The sequence below is a fragment of the Bombus affinis genome, chromosome 8 (assembly GCF_024516045.1).
Source record: "Bombus affinis isolate iyBomAffi1 chromosome 8, iyBomAffi1.2, whole genome shotgun sequence".
Lineage (NCBI taxonomy): Eukaryota > Metazoa > Arthropoda > Insecta > Hymenoptera > Apidae > Bombus > Bombus affinis.
In genome coordinates, this window is record NC_066351.1 from 16,080,427 (window position 1) to 16,105,367 (window position 24,941).

Genomic DNA, 24,941 nt, shown 5'->3' on the forward strand with positions numbered 1-24,941 from the left:
TGGAGATCGGTTATCTCGAGCCGAGTTGCCGATGTCGTAGATAGGGTTAGAGGAAAGGGCCAACCGGTCCAATTCCACCGGCCGATGCACGATTTTCGGACAGGTGGCACGTACGATCGATGCTACTCTCTAATGACCGATGCTCCGTGCTAATTGGCAGAGATCCAGTGGCGACGGGAATTTATCGTCGGAGCCAGGGAGTCGAGTGTAAAGTGGCGCTCTAAGACTCTAAAGGGACTCTAAGGGCCGATGTGTTAGCCCTTTGTGGGCATAACTTTCCACGAAAAGATGACAATTTTGATATAAAGCACATTAAGTAGAATAGTTAGCTGTTTTAGTAAAATCGATTTACCGTATTCGTACCGTATTCCTTAGAAGTAGCAATATTCGGTGATTTACGCAAAATTACTAGACGATACAAATTTTGCGTTCTGCGAGTTAGAGGCAAAATTAGAGATATGATTAGAGGTAAGACTATCGTAATCCATCCGCAACACTTTCCGTTCCAACGAAAGCTCTACCTTTCTCAAGCTAAACAATCAATCGTCTTTATCCATTTTTGCACATAACAATACACAAAATCCCATTTTGAATTCTCACAATAAGCGACATCCTTCATTTCCCTCGATTTCTTAGATATTTACGTTCGTTACTACGTAGTTGCATTCTACGTTTCAGATAACTGGAAATGAAAATTCGGATCCGCAATTTATTCGGAAACACGGAAACAAAGGCGTAGAGACGGTACAGATCGAAGGGGTTAACGCCGTATAGCGGGCCGACGCCGCAGAAGTGTACCAGGTGCGGAGAAATCGATGCGAACGAGGAAACATGGCTCTTGGAACGGATCATCCGACCCGCGACCACGATATTAAATTATCGAATGGGCCGCGAGACCACGAATCGTCTCAACATGCACGAAAACGGTTCTGAAACTCCGTTTCCAAAGCAGCTGTCAACTTTTAGGCGGATACCTGCGAGAGGTGCCATAAAGCATTCCGCTTCGATCCTGCGGAGCAGAAATATTTCCACAACCGTGGTACCTGTTCGACGAGAGGCAACCGAGGAAAAACCGAGGCAAACAAAGGGAATTATTTAAACGATGACAAACGACGCTCGACCAAGTCCTCGAACGGGATCGAGTCGAAAAAAATTAAATTTTCCCGCTCCACCCCCTGGTGCGAGGTAGAAAATACAAATTACCCGGTCGGGAATAAACGTCGTCGGTTTCACGTTCGACACCGCGACGCGGAGGTCGCCGCGATTACGTTAGAAAACGATTTTTCTTCTCGTTGCCGGGCATTGTCCACAGTCCTCGTCGTTCCTACCTGTTTCACGGATTGCTTTTCAACGAGAAGACGCGATGAACGCGTAACCGGTCGCCCGGAAAATTCTCCACACGTGATCGACTCCCACGCGAAGAAACGTCGTGGACACGATTTCATTAAGGACTCGTCTCGGGGATTCACCTACCGAGTTTCCCATGAATCGAACTATATTATTACAGTTTTCGGTGTCGCTGATTCCAGGCACAAAAACGTAACAAAGAACGAGTCCAGGTCAAGAGAGGAGTCACTGTCGAGTCACCTGCTTCTTTTGTATTCTTCGAGGGTTTCACGGATACCTCTAATCGACTGTAAAAGAGAGTCACTCCAAAAGCAGCCACTTCAGAGCACCGGTGGACGCCTATTTGATTTACTGGCGAAACACGCGTCGTTCCACGGCCCGGAGTCGATCGTAACGAGAGCGTGAAGGTGCAGACCAAACGGTACGTACGATTTTCGTGGAACTCGACGGCTACCTGATGTTCGACAATTATAAATATACGCCTGACGAGGTGTTCGGGGAACGTTTCGCGGTTAATAACCTCTATTAGTGCGCGCGTAAAATCGAATGCATTGGTTTACGTCTTACGATTCTTATTTTAAGCCTTAAAATAAATCGTCGATTTATAGAACTCGATCGCCACGACCTAAAGGAACCCACTGATACCGGACAGCAACATCAACGAATATTTAACGTAAAAACTTTATCCTGATAGTTGGGTAAGTTAATACTTTTACGAATGCAAGTAAAGAAATGGGATATAGATTTGTTTTATCCTTGGAATATTATACCGTATAACGCTCTACACCACTGATATTCTTTACAGCTCTGAATATTACGCGCACGAAATTTCTCATAAATAAACGCGTAAACATTCACAGTCTAGAGAAAATGTTAAAGAGTCCGTCAATGTTTCGCCGGCTGATCGACACCCCAATCTCTACCGCGCCTCGATTCAGACGTCTTGTTCCACGCGACACTCCCCACGATTTCGCCGACAACCGGTAGAAAAATCAAAAGAGGCAGACGCGCTATCGTTCGAGAAGCAAAAGTTCCAAGAAGAGGGAAGAAGAGTAAGAGTGTCGAAGGCGAGGAGGACGCAAACGCGCGCGGTTTGCGCCGGTTTCTCGCATTCGGCAATCAATAACGGGCCTGTATGACAGGCGACGCACACGGCTCGTTTCCGAGAGCGTGGCTCCGCGACGAGATCGTGGGCCCCGTGCAGGTGTTGGTGCCCTGAACAGGGCACCGGTCGCGGAGCCGACAAAGGGCCCGGCAATGGGCGAGCTGCATTCGGCATTTGTTTCTGGGGATACTTAGATCGTAATCTCGCCGGGGTTCTGACTTTGGTGGTAGTTATACGCGCCGTGTCTACCTCTCCTTCTCTATCCCTTCTTGAATACATGAACAGACCCCGCCCCTTCCATCCTTTTATTCGCAGCTTCTTCGAAGAATCGCTACGAGATCGATAACGATCGAGGGAATAACGACGGTGATGGAAATCGAGGAGCAAAGTGGAAATTTCGGGGTTGCGTTCGAGTTTCGAGATCTTTCGCAAAGCTTTTGGGTTCGGTTCTTGCGAGTTTCTAACCCCTCAAGCAGCGGTTACGCCGTATACGTACGTCGAGTCCAAAGTCAGTCCACGGCAGTCTATAATCGGATTATGAAAATTTCTTGCGTATCTCGATGTTTCTGCCTTGGACACGTTGACGGACGAGATTGTGCCGCGTTGAAATCTCGAACAGTCTCATCCCTTATTAACCTGCTCGTCCGAACTAATCTTCTTCCGTTCAATAATAATCTCGATCCTCCGGTTAGTTGTAGTCCACTTAGTTGTTACAACGTGCATCATATACGCTGGTGGCGGAAGATTCGTGCGATCGTAGAGTACGCTTTCAGCGATGAACCGTGACGCTCGAGGAGTTAAGAACGTAAGAAACTTTGTTAACTACGAACGATACAAGAATATCGCTATATTTCAAAGTTCAACGCTATCCAAAAACTACATGCTGTCGTTTATGAGCAATTAACCTGTTAATTGAATCATTTATTAAACAGAAACTTCTATCGACCTGGAATTATAGGTTAATAAAGTCGGATTAGCTTCTTAGATTGGCTCGATTCCTGCAAACGTAAATACTCAGCAACTTGTTTCTAGGGTTTCGAAGCAAAGGAATTATTAGGCGCGGAAGGCGAACAATCCGATCGTGAGCGAAGAATAAATTTCCTACGATGAACAGGTTAATTACTCGAAAGAAATATATTATTTAACGAAAGACGAAGATTCTACCATTCACCGTTCGCTTTGACCATCGCTCTGGTGATATCGGGCGAGACGTTCTCAACGATCGAAAATCAGATTAATCGAAGATTCGCCACGAACAAGCAAAACATGACACGCTAGCGTGCGAGCGTTTTATGGGAAGTAGAAAGGTGGAATTTTCGCGCGACCCAACCGCGTCCCCGATCGAGTAGAGATAGAAACACGGCCGAGGTGAAATGCCCTCGCACACCGGCCAAGGAGGTTTACGGGTGCCTCGCGCACCACTCATTAAGCATGGTAATGCTCGTTCACCTTGCAGATGGTGATCGGTAGGTACCTACTAATTACCCAAGGCTCGTTCTACCGATGCTGTTAGGACGAGACCGTACGGGAACAAAGATTTCGGGCCCACCAACGCGCGAGATCGACTAATTAATTCTTCTGCGAGTGCACACGGGCCGGCGTTGCCCTCTCCGTGCCACGAGCGAGCCTCTGCCCGTATCTATCGAGAACCTTCGATCGCCCTCCCGACTCGTGGAATCTCCTTGAATTTCACGCGTTGCGATTAACGCTATCTGCGTGAATGCAGGGCGCTGCGACCAACGCCATCGCGGTACGTTTAAAAGTATTCCGTGCAAATATAAGCTATAAACGCGAAATACGAACAAACGATCCGACCAAGATTTCTCATAATTTGCGATAAATGATCGTGAAGCACCGTTTCCAATCAACCGTTATGTAAGGAATATACGATACGATCGAAACAACGATCCTTCGAGTTTCCACCAGCTACTCGATCAAGCAAAAGTAAAGTTTCCAACGCGTAGATTCAAATTGATTATGACCTGCTACTCCATGACGTTACCTAGTATCTTCGCGTAAGATGCTTCGACGTATCTGCACCACAGAAATCTGCCGTTAGGGTCGATCGATCAAAGATCGAACGTATCTTACAAGTCGCTCGCCCGCTCTTTCGCTCCGACTCCTTCCAGAAGCTTTACTTCTGCCCGATCGGGCTGTACCTCGGTGAAGCACCTCGGAAGACGATCTTTCCAATTGCGTCATCGTCAGCGTAACAGACGTGGAGGTTTTCGAAACGTTCGTGGCTGTCCCCCCCCCCCCCCCCCCACCAAGCGTCAAACGGGAAAGGCGGACACGGTGAAAGATTCGCGTCGGCGGCAATAATTATCGGCGGCAAGGGTCAAGTGGCGAGTGTCGGCCTGGGCCGTGAAGAAGGCCGCGCGCGCTGATAATTGACATGGCAGATCGTCTCTGTGCCACGGCGCAGACGGACGGACGAAACGAGCGGAAGAGAGAAAGACGGGACGATGCGGAGCTGACCGTGAGTCGAAGCGGAGAGCTCGACTAAATGGCCGTGCGATGTTCGAGCGCGGCTTGAAAAGACATTCGTATCAATTATGGGAGGTAAAGTTTCAGTGCCCCGCTAAGGAGTCCGCCGCGGAGACAGAGCAGCGCCTTTCGAGCCAACTGGCCCGCTATATATTACCCAGCAGGGGTCCATCTTACCCCCTCCACTGGTGCACGCTGCCCTAACCTGCGCCCTCCAAGAAGAACGCCGTCTATTCTCCTTCATCCACCTCCTTATTCTCCCCGACCCTCTCCTCGCTCCCTCCTCGCCCTCTCTCTCTCTCTCCTTTTCTATTCTCTTTTTTCTTCTTCCGACGCATTTCTACCTCTTTCGTCCGTTCGTTCGTGAACCGTGTTTCTTCTGGCCGGTTTCTAGTACAAATTAAATTAATTTTCAAGGGGCCGACATTATTCTCTTATGAATTCCACATAGGGGCCGGGCCCCGTGACCCGTGGAATGGAGATGTTTTCACGTGCCGCTCACGCTCACGGGACGCTCGGCTACACCCTGGCCCGGCCGCCCATTAGTAAAACCCGCTTTCTTTCCTCGCTTTCTTTATACCTTGTTCATGAGCTCTATCTGCGCCACGGATCTCTGCCACGTCCATATTGCACGGGGATGGTCACCTTGGCGATAGTAGCGAGACGCGGTGTAGCTCGTGCCTTCTACCATTTTCACCGTCTTTCAACGTGTTGCGACACGAATAATTTTTCTTACGAAGTAAATTCTTTTTCGATCGTCGGGAAAACACTCGCAGCGTGGCTTGCGTGTTACGGCGTATCTGTTCCCAAAAAAATCTCTTACCACGGTAACCTTCTATCTAGGGTAGAACCTATCGTTCACAGCTTTCCACGAACAATTTCAAACCTCATCGACTGCGCAACCTCCCACTCGTCTCAGCCTCGTTCCAAGCGTAGAAAAACAAGAGGAAAAAGCAAGCTAGAAGAATTAATTTCAGCTCAATTTCCGATATCGGTCGTGCCTCGCCGTTGAATCGTCGAGAAGTCTGGCTTGAAATCACGTCTACGACCGAACGACGGGGTCAAACGTCGCGATAAGACGACCCAACGTGCTGCCAACGCCGAGACGATAAGCAATTTGTAACGTTCGGTCGAAACGGTAAAAAAATAAAGAGCGAGGAAACGGGGGAAAAAGAAAAGGAACGGCGGACCGGGGACGCGGGAAGGGGAGCGGAGGGTACGGAGGAAAAAAAGGAACCGTTCGGTTGGCAGCGACGTCGGCGAACAGATATGGAGCGTCACGGTCCCGTCGGCTCTTGCCATGATGAAACATAAATGTTACTCCCGCTTGTGTAATTCATGTCTAAACTATTTAGATAAGCCGTTATCGCGTACAAACGAGCCACAAACTCGAACCTCCACGCTCTCGCCACCCACCCTACGACGCTAACCCCCCTTTTCTGCCCTCTGTTATCCGCGTTTGCGTAATCTCGATCCTCCTTCTATGCGGCCGTCATCGTTTCCCTCGCACCTCCGTCGAATCGCGTCCGACGATTGTTTCGTCGTTACAGCCAGATTAGTTTCATCGTCGCGTATTATCGACCAACGAGAACTCTTCGGCAGTTTCTAAAGCGTTTATATCGCTTTGGTCTCGAGCATGCGTTTATTAAGAATTTGTATCCGATCGGACGCGGAGGAAGAGCAGACAGGTTTCATTATATTCGTGTTTAGTACGTTACAAGTTGGATAGATAATTTGAACTCGATACGCGCTATTTCAACCGTCGTCGGGGTAAGAAACCAAAGGAACCTCTTTGTCACGCTGGTGATTTCGTTGTGCAACGCGCGCCGAGTTATCGCGATCGAATGAATTTAGAAGCTGTTGCCAAAGCAACGTTATTTCCGTACGTATGAATAGCTGCTCTGAACTATCGCAGCTTCCGACCGTCGACCGTAATCGACTCGATGTTAGATACCCTTTTGATCGCGTCCTTATTCCGAGAAAAGTGTTCCATTTATTAATTGCAGCTGTACAAATTAAAATCAACATCTACCACAAAAAAAAAAAAACACATACCATAAACGACACTCGGATAAGTACTCTTCCTAAAATCCATTGATCGTCGCAACGAATTGACCGTGCAACCTCGCAGAAACCAACCAATCTATCGCAATCGTTTTAAGCAAACTAGCCCAGCTTTCTCTTCGAGCGTGTCGACTAGCGCGATCGAACGCCACGAAGAACAACGATCTTGTTAATTTCCGGCCGATGAGACGGAAACTTAATTAACTATCTAATAGGAATAGAGGAGGCGAGCGTTGAAGGAAACGCTTGTAAGCCGTACGGCAAGAAAACCGCGAAATGATGCGAATCAAATCTTACGCCTCGGTAGACGTTAATTACATAGTAACGTGACCGAGGCGCAAGGCCACAAAAACGATTTCGAACGAGCCAACAGCGATTTCCAGATTACGAGCGCGAACGAAAACGAGTTCTGCCGCGATTAATCATAGATCGATTTCCTTGCCGCTCGGCCACCGCTCCTAGTAATATTTAACGTAGTCAGCACGGTGCAAGCAACGCGGAAAGAAATCGAATTACACATCAACGATCTATCGATCTATCGATCGAATCTATCGACCGATCGATCGTTGTCGCTGTTCGACGCCGATATCCATGTAATTGCCAGCATTTTATTTGTCCCGTTGATAATTAATTGGGAAACATTGATTAGAGAATTAGTTAACTCGCGATTATCGTCGCATAGTTTGTAGTTTCGACCGATAAGAGCAGATAGATAAATTGGAAAATTAATACCGGAAGTACGTTCGAGATAAGCATGGCATAACTGTTGCCAAACAAACTGGAACGACGCGAGCGTTGCATTATTAAAAAAGGATTTAACGTTTTCAAAGTTCTCTCGTCAACGCGATAAGATTCGAGCTAATCGATAAACGGGGACAATTTTATCGTATCCGGATGCGGACAGTGAGTTTTGGATGCCGACAAAGCGAGTTTGCCTATCTAAAAACGTCGAGAAACGATGCCAGTTCGAGGCTGCATTATTAAAGATGAGCTCGTAACAATATCGAACCGGCAGACAAATTGGACCACCCTGGGCCTACCCCCTGGTGCACACGACGCGCTGTCCAAAACAAAAACCATCACCCAAGCTACCAGCTGAGATATCAAGATAACGACGATCCCGACAGAGGAGCTTGTCTTGTACGCGAGGAATTCGACTACACGATATTTTCGACGATTCGTTCGACCGTCGCGTCGCGTCGATCGATACACGCTACCCTGTAAGAGAATTCGTTCCGATTCTTCGACTTGCGGCCACGACAATTACCGAAGCACTCTTCGATGCAACGAGCAAAGAATCGTGAAATTCGGTGTTGCCATCGTAAACAAATATCCTTGACAAATAATAATTTTGCGTATAGACGAGATATCGATCGATCCTTGTTCGCCCCTTACATCGACTCGATATATAACTATATATATAATTTTCAAGCAAAAGAATTTGCAAATCTATAGGACTATCGTGGCCTTTTATCGTAACGTAGGTCGAGCGCCAAGAGGCAAATTAATTAAGTTGAGAAAATGAGGGGACTTGGAAATAAAGCCTGTCCGTAGTTTGCCAACTTAGTTTCGCGTGTAAGCGTCGAAGAAGTTGGTACGATATTGCCACGAGCTACGAGGACGCTTATTAATCGGCATCGCTAGAGCTCGATCACCTTGCGCAAATTACCCAGAAGCCTCGAATCACCTTAACCGGTAAACGAGACGCTAGAGATGCCGACGCGTTTCGCTGGCCGCGCACGTTCATCAGAAAACGCAGTCGGTGTTGATTTATTCTGAAACGCGCGTTGATCACCGTCCACGCACACGAGACACCTTCGCAAATTACGGAGGATCCCTTAATGATTCTCGGTGCACGCTCGGGGACGCTCGCAATCTCCCCTGATGACAGAAAGGTAGAACAGAAAAGAATGTTAATCTCCTATTCTCTACAGCAGCGTCTCGATTTTTTGCCCTGCTCCCAGCTCGCCCCTTCTGGCCTTATTTTTCGTGATTTATGACGCTTGGAAACGCGGGTCCGACTTTTTCTAGGCCGGTCAGCCTCTGGAACGGTCCAAAGGTCCCGGCTAATTTCGTAATACACCGATTCGTGGCCGCTGCTCGAAATTCATTAACGTCCGATAACCGATTGAGATATCGCCGCCAACGTTTTCCCTCGTTAACGACTCGCCCTGTCGACCCGTGGGCCGATCGTTTTTCTTCAACGATAATCCTGCTTATTGAATTTCTCCGCATCTCTCACTCCTTCCTCCCACCCCAGTTTTATTTACGAGACATCCTGTCCCCGAGATTTACCGATCACTGACGGATATCATTTCGGGTTACCGCGTACGATTGCGATGCATTACGAGTTACATGGATTCTTTTTCTTTGCATTCGATATTCTCTTCTTTGGGAAGTTGGTAAAACGGCTGCAAGAATATAAGGATAACTTTTAAAACTTTGTAAAATGCGCCAATTGTCTCGTTAAGGACTCTGTCCAATTTGATAATTACAATAACGGTTTAATCGACGGGGGACACGAATCGGGATACCGTAAGGTTCGTTAGTTCTGATGATTTAGGGGGTTGAAGAGTCGTTGGAAGAAAGAGGATGTCGCCATCTGGTCAAACAACGGCGAACGCTATCGAGAGAACGACCGATGAGGGATATCGTTTGAAACACGTATTGACGTCGGTAAAATAGGTTTCTCTGTTCCGTTCGCAACGTTGACTTTGGAAAACGTAAAAGGCGATCGAGTATCCTCGGTAGATAAGTCGACGAACGACTGACCACGTGTAACTGACGATTTCAACCGATAAGTTACTGCTCGAGCAAAGTGTACTCACGGAATGACGTAAAAACAACTACCATATACATGCGTACAAAACCTTCCCGAAACTTAAAAAATAAAATTGACTAACGCGATCAATCTCCGCTTAACATCCGATATAATTCGCATCATATTTTTAATACTTTATTCGATGTAACCAACTTTAAACCAATTTTAACGAAATCGATCCGAAAGGAATGATGGCAAATGCGAAAGATTTCTATCTGGATCGTATTATCCGGATAATCCCAAGTATCCGAAGCATTCGAACCACTTTAAGGGACCAATGAAAGTTGACGCTAAAAAGGATCGGAGTTTGTTGACACGAAGTTCCAGTAAGGTAATCCAGGGATCGGAGATATCCTCAAGTGGCACCATAGACACGCTTCCCTGCTTCTTTTTTCCTTACGGAAAGAAACAGTCAGAACGTGTCTTAATTTGACGTAAAGTTTATTAACGGCACTTTGACGTTCCGTCCTTCCACTTAAAAGTTTACAGATTTTTTCACGAAAGCAGAGACAAGACAGCGCTCTCGGTCCTATCCATCTTCCGCTGGGACGTAGCTTCGGAAAAACTTTCGTTAATTCATATCGGCTTGTGTCAAATAAACTTACGTAAAAATTATACAAATTATACGCAAAACATGTAAAATATCTGCGTAGAAAAGACAGGACGCTTTATTTTTCAGAGTAGAAATCGCACGATCCGTTGCTGGAAAGGAACAATGGCGTTAATATCGCTCCCGCGTGTCCGACGTCGAGAATACGGCGATCTCGCGTCGTGACGTTGACCAGAGCACGTGGATCGCTCTTGTCTTAGCATTTAAGTATCGAACAACAAATAGAAGACGTCGGCCGGCTATCCAATTACCCGGTTGTTCGCTACCGATGCCAGCAACATTCGTGGTTATAAATAAACGACGCGTAACGCGTCTCGCCTCAACCGACAATTAACCCACCGAATTATTACCCGCGTAATTAGTAATCGACAGATCGTCCTTCGAGCCTCGTAAAATTCCAGTTACTTCGAAGAAAATTAATCGCGGGAAAAATCGAGGCCAAGATCGATAAGATAGAAATGAAAGATTGCGACGGATTTAACGGAGCGTGAGTCGATCGATCTGTTGCAGGCTTGGAAAGAGCAGTTTCTAGGCTTAACGAGAGAAAGAAAAGGCGCAGAAAAAAGAGGGAAAAGAAAAGGCGCAGGAAGGAACGAGTGGCCAAGCCGTATCATCGAGGCGAAGTTTCTGGCAAACGTGGCTGCGTTTTCGGTTGCAACGCAGAAAATAAAAGGAGGGATGCGCCCGTCTAGACATCCAGATCCACGCAATTGTCTGGCTCGCTCGTGAGAAAACTTCCTAGCTCGCCTAACTTCAAAAATGCCCTCTCTGGACTCTTTCGACACAATGGAGCGACTGCACGTGACCCTCTCTCCCGACAAACAGTTGGTCTTTGCCTCCGTTTTCCCGATTTCTTGGCGTTTGTCAAACGGCGCCTGATTAATTAACAGACTTGGATTCGATGGATCGCGAGAATTCATTCGGACGATCGTGGCTAGACGAACGAATAAATAAATATTTCTCTGTATCTCGCGCTTCTTGAAATTTTTACTAGACAAAGATGATCTGGTACTAGGAATATTAACTCACCAATTGATTTATAAACTGAGAAAACCAAGTACGAAGCTTGAAAGATTTGATATCACCGAATGGAATTACGGATATTTGTCGCTTTCTAAGTAGAATTTTCTTCGTATTATTATAAATTTGTCTTCTTTATAGCAATCGAACATACGCAGAATGGTCAATTACATTTCTTTTTTTTTTTTTTTTTTTAATGGAGTTGGAACAGTTGAGAATTAGAGAAAGGATCGATCCGATACGCATCTATGCACTTGGATCGTTGCAATGAAAAGAGGGACGGTTTTTCGATTTGCCGCGAGATAGGCCACGAATATATCGTGATTCTTTTGTCAATTCTTGACAGGGGAACAACAAGACGGACGAAGAGGAAGAAACCTTCCGATCACTCTCATTGCCGAACGATGACCGTGTCGCGGTAATTATACGTAACTTTTCACGGTCGTTGATACAAGACACATGGACGATAAAAACACTTCTTCCGGTGTGGAAACGACCTGTCGGACTTGTCTACCGGTGGTGTTGTCTCATTGCTAGTCACGTAAGGGAGGGACAAGGAAGAGAAAGAGCAGATCCTAGAAACACGGGCCCTCATCGGCGGCATCCGACCCCCCACGATTCAGGAGGCTAGACGATACGGCAACGTGCGCTACGGGATTTTTCTATAAACCGTACACGGATAGTTGGCCATCGTGGAGGCCGCATGCGGCTATTTAGACGAGAGGCGACGGCACAAAGGACCCTTTTGTACGGGCCAACACGGCCAGCCCGTGTTGCAACTGGACACCACATTGCAGCGGAGAAGAGAGCTTCACGATCGCAAAGACTCGTTACGCGAGCACGATTCCGCGCGAGGAAGGAACCACTTGTCTTCTCGTGCGCGCGGAAATTGTTTCCCGTTTTCCGGCACCATCGCTAATTACTCGCTATTTTCCTAGATAAACGTCGAATGATCAAAGGCCGGAGATGAAGAGTTCGAAGCATCGTGTTTCATCGTTGATCTACATCGTATATTTTATACAGTAAGAAGATCAGCGATGACATTTACCGCGTAAGAGACATGGAAAGTAAAAAGAATTCTCGTAATACGAAGCAACGTGACATTATCAAATGGTAAAGAAGCTACGAAGAAAGAATGTCACTGAGTCTGCTATTTACTCGAATAGATGCGATCGTTCAATTTTCGACAGCGATCTTTCGATTCCACCATAAACGAACTACAAATGAACACATTACGAATAACATTATGAATAAAGACCCTATACTGTGCCGTCAATCTTACGTCAATTTCATCGGATCGAACAAGACTTAATTCATTAGAATCTGCACATACGCGTTATAAGTACATACACCTAACCGATCGACTCGTATCAGATTTCATTCAGTCTCGATTCCCGCAAAGTTGCAACTTCATTTTCGCGTTTTAGCGATATATTCGAACATCGTACGTTCAAATATATATTTAAATATCACGCCGAGAGATCTTGGAAAGTTAGAAGGGCGATCGAAACTGGTGCATTTGAGGTAGTCGCGTCGAGTAGGCAAAGATTGGAGGGCTTAGTAAAAAAAAATGGCCGAGATTTTCCAGATCTTTCCGGGGAAAAAGTGCACGGTCTGTGGAGTATTGTTTAAAAATCGAGCGACTTTGGGGCGCGGTGGCTTCACACGACGCAAGCTCTCCAGACGCCGGCGCCGCTTTCCCACAATTAAGAAGGCGCCTCGGTATCTCTTGGCGCCTACCATGCATCACACGGCCACACATTCACGCACGCATGCACGCACGCGCCGTCTCCGTGTAATTCCGCGTACTTTCCACGCGTAGAATAATAAACAGCCGTCTCGGTTGGCAAGGGTTGTCGGTGGTTGCTATTCGTTCGCGAATTAACAACGAATTCCGGAGCCTCTTAAACCAGACACCATTGATATTCAATAGCTGTTTTGCGAGAGTTGTAAGCGCAGAGTATTCGGCAACGAACGTTTCTCGATCGACGATTTTTTCCATCGCTGTCGAATCGCGCGTTTACTCGACACGACGGATCAGATCCGCAGGCTAAAAAGACGTTACCCGTTAGATTTAAGCATCCGATTCAACTGGAATCAAACGCTTATTAAACGCGAAATTGTAGCACGCCAGAATAATTTACTTATAATTCTCAACGAGAATTGGTTGTAAAATTCTTCCTCTAAAAGTCTTCCAAATAAAAAATAATTGAGCGTTCGAATAACGGATCGTAGAGAATTTTGCGGTTTCTCGATGAGAGGAAAAATTTGAAACATAACGCGCAGAGTAATTAATTTCTCAGTCGGCGATTTTGTTGAAAACGAAGGCATTGCGAATATAAATTGTCAATTGGCAAAGCGTCGTCGGTGACTGTTTTTCGTTTGCGAATCAGCGACGAGTGCCGCAGCTCCGTAACGAGACAGCGTCGAAACGAAAGGTCTGCTTTCGAAGAATTTTAAACGCAATCTTCTCGGAAATTTTGTCGAGAATATCGTCGATGATCCGTAGGATATTGGACGATAGGAACGAAGAGTACGATTAAGTTTTTCAAATCCATCGACGAGCGCGAGAGGTTTGCAAGAAAAAAATATACAAGACTGGATGGTGCGCTGTTTCGGAAATTACACAAAGGACCAGGTAGACCGATCGAGACTTAAACAGGCCAATTTTTCGAATTCCAAATCTTTAGGACCTCGAGCGTCAAGGGTTCAGTGTGTTCCGAAAGACGCATCTGGTGTATGTTACTTTCGACTCGTCGATGTCGCGGGCTCGGGGATGAACCACGAGGATCTCGTCCTGCCGTCGCATCGGCCAAGAAAAATGAATTGTTTTGTTTTCATTTCCAAGCCCGTTTCAAACCCGTCCCAAGCCCGTTCCAAGCCCACCAGCGATCCCGTCACGAAATCGATACCCCGTGATCGCTATAACTTGTCACCCCTGATGAGTTTCGTTCGTTAAAAAATTTGACAGATATCGTAGCTGCAAAAGAAGAAGAAGAAGAAGAAAAAGAAGGAGAGGAAGAAAAATACAAGCGAAACTTTCGAGGATGAATAAAAATTTGTGATTCGATCCAAACGTCTTTCAAAGACGCGATTAATTACCGATAAATTTCTGATTTATGCAGCACTTTTGGTCGATGGATTCGAGTTGCGAGGTAGGGCGACTACTGGCGAGACGGTAGAAGGCGGTAATCACGCGAATCGAGATTTAATCGCCAGTTTTAGAAGCCTCGTTCACGGTATGTCTGGATTGGTTCGATTGTTGGAGCATAGGCGGGCCTTCGGTCTTCTCCTCCGCCCCAACGTTGGTCGCCGCGTTATGGCTGACCCACGGCAAAAACCGATTTGCCATCTCCTTGATCGACCCCGCACTTCCGATCCTCGTAATTATCATGCGACGCGAGGATGAGTCGAATTTTTTTCACTCAACCGAGCTCCGACCGATTCTGTGCTCCGATACTTTGCGTACAGACGAGGAAAACACGCTGCATGGAATTCGATGTTACCGCGCGTCACCGACGCTCCATAGCTTGTCGTACAAGATGCTTTTGTATAAACGTTTGCCAACAACACGAGCTCGGTAACCGTACTTAACCCCGAAACTGTATTTAGGAAGTCGTAGATAGCCGGCTCCCAATGACATTCGAGAATCTCGTAAAAAGGGCATAAAAAAAGAAACGACCAACCATCGAAGCTCACCCCTAAAGCCTCTCTTCTATGGAAACATCGTCTAAACAAGTAGGAAAAAGGGCTGGAAATATCAGAGACTACCGTATACGATCGATTAAAAGCACATCGAAACTCACTAAAGTGAAGCGAGACGAACGGGAGGAAAGCAATTAACTCGATTTCGTGCGCCCTAAACTTCATCCCCGAATTATGCAGTTATGAAAAAAAAAAAAAAAAAAAAACAAGGAGGAAGGATCTCCGCTCGAATAGTTTGCCTTTCGTCGATTATCGCAAACTGCCTGCAAATTATTCATCGACCCAGAGACAAATTAAAATCTCCAATCGGAGGACGCGACCACCCCGTAGAACCGATGTTTGCGCTGCTCTACGAGGCTCACGGACGTGGTGGGAGTGTGCTGGTAAAAATCAGCCGCGCTCACACGCACACCCACCTCCTGTTCCTGTGTGTGGACCACGGAGGAGAGACCAACACTTGACTCCCTCTGTCAGAGCAAGTCACATTGTGCGTCTGCCCTCCGGCCTGACCGTTCGACCGTGGCCATCATCCCCCGAGAAGGCGATCCGCGGGCGTTCAAGGTGGTGCTCGCGCGTGTCCACGGTTCCAACGAGTCGCCCGAAATCTTTATAGTTTCGTTCGACAGCCCTTGCCCGTAACGATATCCTTTCGCGACATTTCAAACGCGATTAACCCCGCACGGTGGACGAGAAAGTTGGCTCGAGTTGTCATCGGAGATTACCGTTAGTTGAAGTGGACGACGGTTGAAGAGTCGGTGGTTGGAAGCTGGGGAATTATCGTTGTTCGAGCACGTCGTCCGAATGTCGTAAAACGTTTTTTAGCGAGTTTCATGGCTGAATACCGGGCTTCTTCTAAACGAAGATCGCGCGAGTTCTTCGAGTGGCACCGTTCTTTTGGAGGACAACGATGAAATCGTAGAATTTGTCGTCGACGAGCAACGACGAAACGGGATTTTGGTACAGATCGTGCATGTGTTCGAAAAGTGACTGTTTTCACGATCGAAGCATCGGAAAGTGAAGTTTGTCGTTCGAGTATTTGCAAGAGTCGTCGACATTGCTCGAGAATGCGTTAGAATGTTGCCTTCCTCGGTCTCCGGAACCCCGTTCAGCGTCCGCGACATTCTCAGCGAGGATCAACAGCTCGGAATCATGGATTGCTACCCGTCTGTCCACCATCAACATCAGCTTCAACAACAACACGTGCCTCAGGAATATTACGGTTATAATATCGTGCCGGACAACAACTGGGACGTGGAAAAGTTCAAGGAACAATCGATGCCGACTTATCCTCACTATCCTGACTTGGGTCACGTTCATCAGTTGAATCAGATCGCTGCTCCGTACCAGGATCCACCGGTTACAGAGGACGGTGCGTAAGATCGGTGTATATCGTGTCCGATGCTTTGTCTTTGCTTCGCGATGCTCCGATGTTTTATCATCCGTTCGATCCATTTTCTAGCCATACAGTATCGGCAATGTTTTACAGGTAACGTGGTTACATCGAGCAAGACGGAGCTGCGAAAGAGTCAGTCCGGCAAGAGGACAAAGAGGAAGCCGAGGGTGCTATTTTCTCAAGTAAGTTTCTGTATCGTAAGAAATAATAGTAACGATCACGGACATAATTTTTACCGATAATTTTAACACAATAATTTAAGCATAATTTTTTCAATGTGACACTTCGAATAATTAAATTTCCCAGCAAGACTACTTTCGTTGAAACATCCCCCTGCTAGATGCAGTTTCGTTCGTGCTTCCAGCCCTATTCGAATTCCGTTAACCTCGACCGAAGATTATCACCGATTTCTTACAGAACCAAGTGTACGAGTTGGAACAGCGATTCAAGCAGCAACGATACCTAAGCGCCCCAGAAAGGGAACTACTGGCTCAAACTCTGAAACTGACCAGTACCCAGGTGAAGATCTGGTTCCAGAACCGACGGTACAAGAACAAACGCGCGAGGTTAGAGGACGCGGAGAAACTTCAAGCTCAGAACGCGAAGAACCAGTCTCTGAAGAAGATCCACGTGCCGGTATTGATCAGAGATGGTAAACCAAACATCCAGGAATCCTACAATCCTTCGTACTGGTCCAACATCAGGCCAGAGCTCGGCGTTTCGATGCAACCGGACTTTCGAATGAACGAAATTCGACCGAGCCCCGAATTCAGATCGACGAACGACATGAGGATGGACACGAACATCAGTCCCGAGTTTAAAACAGAAATCGGCGCCGATGTCGCCGGAAAATCGAGTCTGAACGAAGAGATACAAGCCGCCAGACAACACGTTCTCGTTAGCTCGGATTTCCGAAATAATTTGTCGACGGATCCTCGAGCTACGGTGCACGATTGTCACAGGCAAATGAAAGGGAACGCGAGTGGCAACGAAGCGGCGCCATTTCCAGATTTGAAGAATATTTCCACGGAGAGTAAGATCATGGTGAGCGACGGAAGACCGGTGATGGACGTCTCCAGCAGCGATTACGGATTCTCCAATTACTTGGGTCCGGCTAACTACCAGATGCAGTACGTCAATTACATGGAACAGGTGCCTATGGACCAGAATCTACAACGATTGTGGTAGGAGAAGATTTCGAGATTTCAATGTTCTACGCTGTGTTCTCTCTGTTATGTATCAACCGTGTCGTTCGATCTTTGATCGAGTTAATACACAGTAAGTTTACGTTCGTAGAAAAATCGAAGCAATTTTTCGAAAGGACGCGATTGAGCACGCGGAGAGATCGGAAAAGCTGTATTCCATGAAATTAGAGGATTTTGCGGTTCAAACGAAAGTGTTTTACGATTAGGGTTCCGCTTTCGATTCGAGTGCGTCGCAGCCACAGCTTAGATGTTAGGAAATTGTTCGGCATCGTAAGTGAATCGAGATATTTCGGGTATTATTTTTGTAACCGATGGTTTCGGCCTTCCGTCGCTTATATCGCTAATCTTTCGGACTTCCAAGTATAAGTTATGTTCGTTGAAGTCAAGTTTCTAACACTTTGGTAGTCGAAAAGCGAGGTGAATAGAAAAATAAAAAACAGAAAGTCGGACGATTTATCCGCAAGTCTCCGATGCTGTTATCCGCAAGAATGACGGTTGACAAAAAATGGAGAATCGCGTGACAACGTTACCAAACAGGTAGCCAAGGAGTAATCGTGGCTGGTGCGTCTTTTAATCACCGCGATTGCGATAGCCTTAAGTTCGACATAGTTAGACTGTAAGGCCTACAGGCAGCTGTATTTCATTTTCTTCTTGTTTTTCCCTCCTGGTTCTCTTGTAGTTAGGTAAGATACTCTCCCCTTCGAAATAGTAACGCGCCGCTCAAGAAGCCCGAACGGAAATTGCTTCAAGTGGCTTTTGCGGAAACATCAGTTACTTCGTATTCCGCAGACCTCGCCTTTCTCGTAATTCTATTTCTCTTTTCTCTCTCTTTTATTTTTTGTCTTTTTCCTCTCGGTAATTCGGTTCTTTAATCCGTCGAGAATACATTTACAACCGGAGAAATCGCGAGAACTTTACTTCGATTATCGCGCAACGATCGTTTCTTTCGGTGGAAAATCTGCGATGCTACGCTGCACTTTTGTACCAAAGTTCACGATTGATTGCGGCAACAAGGATACGAGAAAATAAATAAAACGAAAGAAACGACTAAATCCTGGAATCGTTTTACTTCACCTTAGCCACCGTTCCCAAAGTAAAATACTCCTTTTCTAAAAATATCGACGCATCGAAAGCGTTGCTCTTGCCCTATTAAAAAATTCCGACATCGTGAGATCGATCGATCCTCGCAAACGTTGCGCCAAATTTCAACACGAATCTTTCTATACGCGCGGTTACGGCGTTTCGCCGCGAGAAACATCGTCTAGGTCGATAAAACAAAAATATGGCGAAATGGCATTTATAAATAGGTGAGTTCTGACAGCTTGAGCGAAGCCATGGGTTAGCTTTTAGGTTATCGCGCGAGCACGACGGGTCATCTGGCAGTCAAGTGCCTTCGCATAGACGATTCATCGTCGGCGTAATCGTTGTTCATGGTGCTACCGCCGCCATAAAGGACCATGGGAACAAGCTGATAAAAATGTCGCTGCCGATGTTGCAGCCGGATCGCGCGGTGTTTCCCATATACGGCCTTTCCACCTTCCACGACTAGCCCGAGACCACCCTTCCGAAACGGAGAGTCGGCTCCGCCCCTGGCCGCACCTGCAAAGCACCTGCCCGCACTTGTTCCTCGAGATCGACTTCCTTTCGGTGGACGTGTTCCAGATACGCTTCGTCAGGCATCCGCCTACGCGTTAATTTTCATTCGATAACGGACAAATCGTACGACGAACAGGATTTGATCTGTATAATACACGGAAACGATTAAATATCTGCGAAAATATGAAAGATTCGAGAAAACGTTGTAAACGAAGGTTGGACGGAATAGTTAATCAGTTCAGACGGACAGAGCTTGAAAGTTCTTGGCAAGATCGAGCTCTAAAATGTCCTTCGTTGCGCGTTGCATTTGCTTTGTCGCGGCTCTCGTGTTTTTCGTACAAGCCATCTTTCGGACACTCGTCTACTTTTAAAATTACTGATGACTGTCTTCCACATACACGCCTATCTATCTGTCTATATCAATCGAAAACTGCGTCGTGGTGGCGTTTGATTCAATTAATAAAAAATAAAAATACGACAGAATCAAGCAATTTGCGAACCAAATGGAATTCCTTCCGCGTTCCCAGCCTGAATTCTGAAAGCCCCCATTAGAAGGAGATCGTGTGTATTCGCATAATCAATCACCGCACGTTAAACTTCGAAACCCGATCCTATTTGCCTACGAACGGATAGGAGGCATCGCAGTTCGGTGAATATCCATGGAACGCGAAAGGGAACACAAAATGTTGATGCTGTTCAAATAAAGACGGGAGTGCATATGCATAGAACGCGCGGCGAATCGTTTGCATTTATTTAGAGACGACCGCGTTTATCCTCGACTCATTAATCATATCCTATCTATCGTATTTCTTTCCTTCTGCTAACTTCGATGGAGTATATTATTTCAACGAATATCGAACCGACGATCGAAAGAACGTGTAATTGCTTGGAGTAGAATTCTATTCGTAAACGAGTGGAATTCAAAGATCGTTCTGGTATCAAGTTGAAGTACTTCTGGATGGATAATGAAGTACGAACGCGCATTTTAACGATGCGAAATATGACGTCACTGACAGCTAATTATAGCGATGACGCTCGTAAACCGAGTGGCACAGACGATTTTGTACTTTTTATCCTTACTTCGAAATATATTTTGTTACACCGACGCGTTAAAATGTCTAACAACGTTTCTGCGATTCTCTCTACGTTCCGTTACATGCATAATTCTTCGTGCAAATCGTTTGTAGATGATCTGTTATACCGATGAAGGATAAGCCAACTTTCCGTAATATAGATATCTGTATAATCGGTCGAAAGTATAGCAGGAACGCTCCGAGATCACGGACGAGATACAGACGAAACTTTATCATTGACTAAATATATAGAATAGACCTGACATTCGATGCCTTTTCGTGTGCCATATGTTCGCGTCTATCCTGCTTTTGGTCAACGGCCGTACTTCTATCCTCCGTCAATATCGGAGACGTTCGTCTTATCGACTGCGGTAAAAGTATTTTAGAGTTATTTCATCGGGTTCCCTTTCCAGCGCACTCTATGTCGTTCGCTCGAAAAGAACAACCTGATTTTTGTTAATATACAAATCGAGTCAATTTATCACGAAACTACTCGGTTCAATTTTATTGCCTTTTAATGCTCGACCATTAAAGCGTCGTTCGATAGATTATTTGTTACATTCCCAATTTTGCTATTAATTCGAACGATTGACAAATAATTAATCGGCGATCGTTCTTTAATCACCGGTCGTATTACGAAGAAAATTTTGAGTCATCGGAAATAGCCTCGCTGTCATTCGTCTTTGAAATGCTCATTAATGCTAGAATCGGCCGCTACAAACGGCCGAAAATAGTACCGATAAACTAGCCAATCCGCAAACTACCGGAACCATTAAAAGAACAGGAGTTTCTGCTGTCATCTCGCCGTGGCACAGCAATCAACTCGCCTAACAAGCGATATAACGTGTCCTGATTCTTGGATTTTGGTTCGGTTATCCAAATATTAGTACGTACATCTTCCACAAAAAGAACCTGCGCGATCCTCCAGCGATAAACTAATCGGTCTAAATCGATCCCTCGATCGGAAAAGGCTCCAAGCACGATATAAATACCGCGAATAGGAGAAACAACTGAAAAATCAACATTCCATCTCGCAAGAGAGATCTCTGTCTCATCGAACCTAACGCGAACTTTTCGAAAGCTTTCGAAAAACAACGGCGGAACATCACGAAACAAAAAAGCGTCGAGTTTACGGGCAGCATCTCGGCAGAAAAGATTCATTGAGCAATTTCCTCGGCTTAAGGGGCGAGACGTAAGGGGTGGCGAGAAAACGCAGGACTCAAAGGTAAACGCAGAGAGGATGAAACGGGAGGAAGAAGTAAATGAGCGAGAGGCAGTGGCGGCAGCGTATACTAAGCACTAATATTACATCTCTGGACTGACAGACGTGCGGACTTTAAAACCCAAGACTAACAAACAGTTAGCAGTCATCCGGTCTTCTTGTTTTTATATTCTTATGCCCGCCCATAGAGCGCACGCATCGCTCCCTCTCTCTCTCTCTCTCTCTCTCCCTCTTTCTTTTTCCCTCTCTTCGTCTCCCTTTCAGCTCCCAGAGATCTTCGTTACTTTTCGTGTCGTCGAATGCCAGTTAAACGCCATCCACGAATTTCCTGTCTGATCTTCGAGGAACCGGCATCTATATTCTGCCCTTGGCGTTTCGCGTTTCGCGTTTCTCCACCCTTCCGCAAACCATCCGCGTCTCGACTTCGGCGATCTAACTTCGTACTTTGGCAAACACGACCAGATCTCGTTCGGATCTTTACCGATCGAGACGTCTTTACCGATCCGAGGGACGCTATTTATAAAACGCGTGGTCACAGCGTGGGAAACAACGACTTTGGAACGGTCACGATTGCAGCGATGAAAAGTGGCTGGAGCAGTTTCCACGGATCGGAGGTTGCTCGATCGGAGCGGCCAAGGCGAAAGGAAATATCCAAGTGGAACTCGTAAGAAGGCGAATCGCGGGGGCGAAGGTAACGGTGTTCGTACGGAGCGGGTAAGGAGGGGCTGCGGGGAGGGGGAGGGGGAGGTGGTGGGAAGGGATGGCTGTTCTCGTTCGAGGGTAACTGAAATAAGGTATAATTTTCCGCGCCAATTAAGGTCTTTAAGAATTGCGACCAATTGAGCGGGAGGGTCAGGGCTTAGCTCTAGGGGAGAGATGTACCGACGAAGTCCCCCTATAATTTATTATTGATTAGATCGAATCGAGAAAAAGAGAGCCGCGACCGTACGGAAGACCGTAGTCCGTCTTCGAGATCGCCGTCTCCGAGGCGGCACGTTCTCCGTCTATCTCCTCTCTTTGCGAGCCTGGAATGGCTAATAGGGAAATGGCGGACGTCGTTTTTCCGGTTCGATTACCCGTCACCTGCTAATTGCCGATCCCTGTGCGCCGATCGATCCCGCAGAAATACTTGCCACGAGGGTGCCACTTTTAAGAACAGGGACGAGCTCGTCGACTTCTCGGGCGACTTTTCGTACGCAGTTTCTCGTTGCCCGCGATAACTCGCGATACACGAATCGTACTCGTGATCCTGATCTATTCGTAGATCGATCGACATGTATGTAGCGGACAATCGCTTTCACGCTTTGATCGTAAATCGAAGAATAAAAGTCATCTATGCGTCGTTCGAAGGCTCTTTCTAATAACTTTTCAAAGGACAGATATTTCTAATAATTTCGCTCTTGATAAGTAAGAACGCGATCCGTTCGAAAACGATTAGTCGGAGATTTTTTTTTTTTTTTAGTCGAAATGAAACGAACCAACGAGGAGAATTCCAAGAAATATGGCGGAAGGAACGTGGAATTATTTCCTCGTCGATATCTGGAACGCGCGAGGCCATCATCGGATCAAGTGAGGCGTGATCCACGCTCCTGTGGTTCACACTTAATTAAACCTCCATAGGAACTCGGCTGATAGCACGTGGCGGACAATGCTGCAAGTCTTTAGCGGCGATTGTTATGTAAAGCACACCCTATATATGCACCGCTCGTCTCCTCTCGACTCGATACGAGACGAGAAGTACGTACGAACCGTAACCGTCTCTATCTACCCACATCCACCAGCCAGAGTAACTTTTTGAAAGCGTTAGACACGATTCACGAGCGACCAATTGCTTGGATTTCTCACCTGTGAAATACCGATTTTATATTGAAAGAGCCAAGCCTCCAAGCAGCTGCAACGGTCGAGAGAAACAGGGCACGCGTCACCGTTGCAGAAATACGGACAATTTGGTTTTAAGATAATCGAGTCTGCCAAGATCGTGATATACAGCCGGACGCGTACAACGATGAATTTAATAATCGTCCGTTTCTTGAGAATTCCATTTCTGCCGAATTTTGTCGGACGATCGTTGGAAAATACGCGGTAAAAAATATTTCACGATCGAATAATCGCGTTCGAATTGACTCTAAAGCATCCTAATTGCAACTACTCCAGCACCTGCGATTTCTACGGAAATATTTTCCCACGCGATCACGGACAAACGTCGTTTTCAATAAAAACTAAACATCTAGAGTATCGCGATATTTTCGAATTACCTCGACCTTACAAGTATCTATATAAAAGCGAAGACCAGCCCGGTCCGTAAGTTGGACCCTTCGATCGGAGCTCACGTTTGGTGGTTCGTCAAGCTCAAGGATAATCAAAATTTCCCAGCAACCTGCACAATGGGAGAACTACTTGGAGAAAGTAGCTTTACTTTCGCGAAACGAGGACGCGATACCTGAAAGAGTTTCGCTTGGTCGCAACCCTTCGCTATCCCCGTCACCCCCGTCGCGGCGGCCGTGAAAAAAAGCGGCGGAGGATCCCACTCCGAGAGCTGATCTCTCGTCACCTCTAGGCCGAAGAGCTTCTAGGAATCGTCGATTGGCTCCTGGGGAAAAGCGACAACGCGGCCAAAGTCGTGGATTGGTCGTAGGGCGAGGCTTGCGTCGTGACGGAAGCCTCGTCGGGCGTCCCGCTTCCAACCTGGACCTCGTTTAAAGCTCCACCTACGCCACAACCCGCGAAACTCGAATTTAACCTACACCACGAACTCGTTTAAGCCGGCGAACGACGTTATCGCCGCGAATTTCGGGGTTGGAGCGAAAGGGTTGGAAACGGGACTGGAGAGAAGATAAACGAGTCTGTGGTGGGAAAATGCGATAGAACTTTATAACATATCGCGACGGCCTCGAAGAAATACCGAAATAAGATCGAATGGTCTAGCAAAGGATAAAGATCACGGTTTCGCTCTCTGCTAATCGCGCGATCTTGTTCGGGCAAGGTCTGTACAGACACGGTTTATTCCACTGTACCGGTACCAACCTGCGACGAAAGGAAGTTATAAAATAAGGACACGTTGAAAAAGCTTCGGCAAAGAATAATCCCTGTTTAATAATCCCTGAAATACCGTTGATGCAATTTCGAATCATGCAACAACCTCCGAAAAGACCGATCGACCATTCACCCTTGGGAAGGATTTCACTGCCGCTTCCCGTTAATCCGTTAAACGTTCTAGGATCACCGAAGTGACACGTAAAACCCGTGTCCTGAGCCTGGAACTCGATGGACAAGGAAGAACGAGTGTCTCGTCA

The 24,941-nt window shown here is 46.6% G+C and overlaps 1 protein-coding gene and 1 long non-coding RNA gene across 3 annotated transcripts in view; both read left to right on the top strand.

The window, feature by feature from the left end:
- The window catches only part of LOC126919739 (homeobox protein MSX-1-like), a 74,759-nt gene extending 56,871 nt beyond the window's left edge, over positions 1–17,888 (top strand). Inside the window, exons 1-3 of one of the 2 annotated variants that reach the window (XM_050729303.1) lie at positions 15,597–16,528; positions 16,646–16,734; positions 16,970–17,888. In XM_050729303.1, coding sequence (XP_050585260.1) covers positions 16,234–16,528; positions 16,646–16,734; positions 16,970–17,740 — 1,155 coding nt within the window. In that variant the 5' untranslated portion in view covers positions 15,597–16,233 and the 3' untranslated portion in view covers positions 17,741–17,888. Of the gene's footprint in view, positions 1–15,596; positions 16,529–16,645; positions 16,735–16,969 lie in introns of those variants that run through there. The other variant, XM_050729301.1, reaches the window with a different exon arrangement.
- LOC126919802 (uncharacterized) lies at positions 967–4,357 on the top strand. Its single transcript, XR_007711765.1, has 3 exons — positions 967–1,768; positions 1,956–2,045; positions 2,153–4,357. It is a non-coding gene; the product is annotated as an uncharacterized LOC126919802 (long non-coding RNA).
- Positions 17,889–24,941: the final 7,053 nt, after the last annotated feature.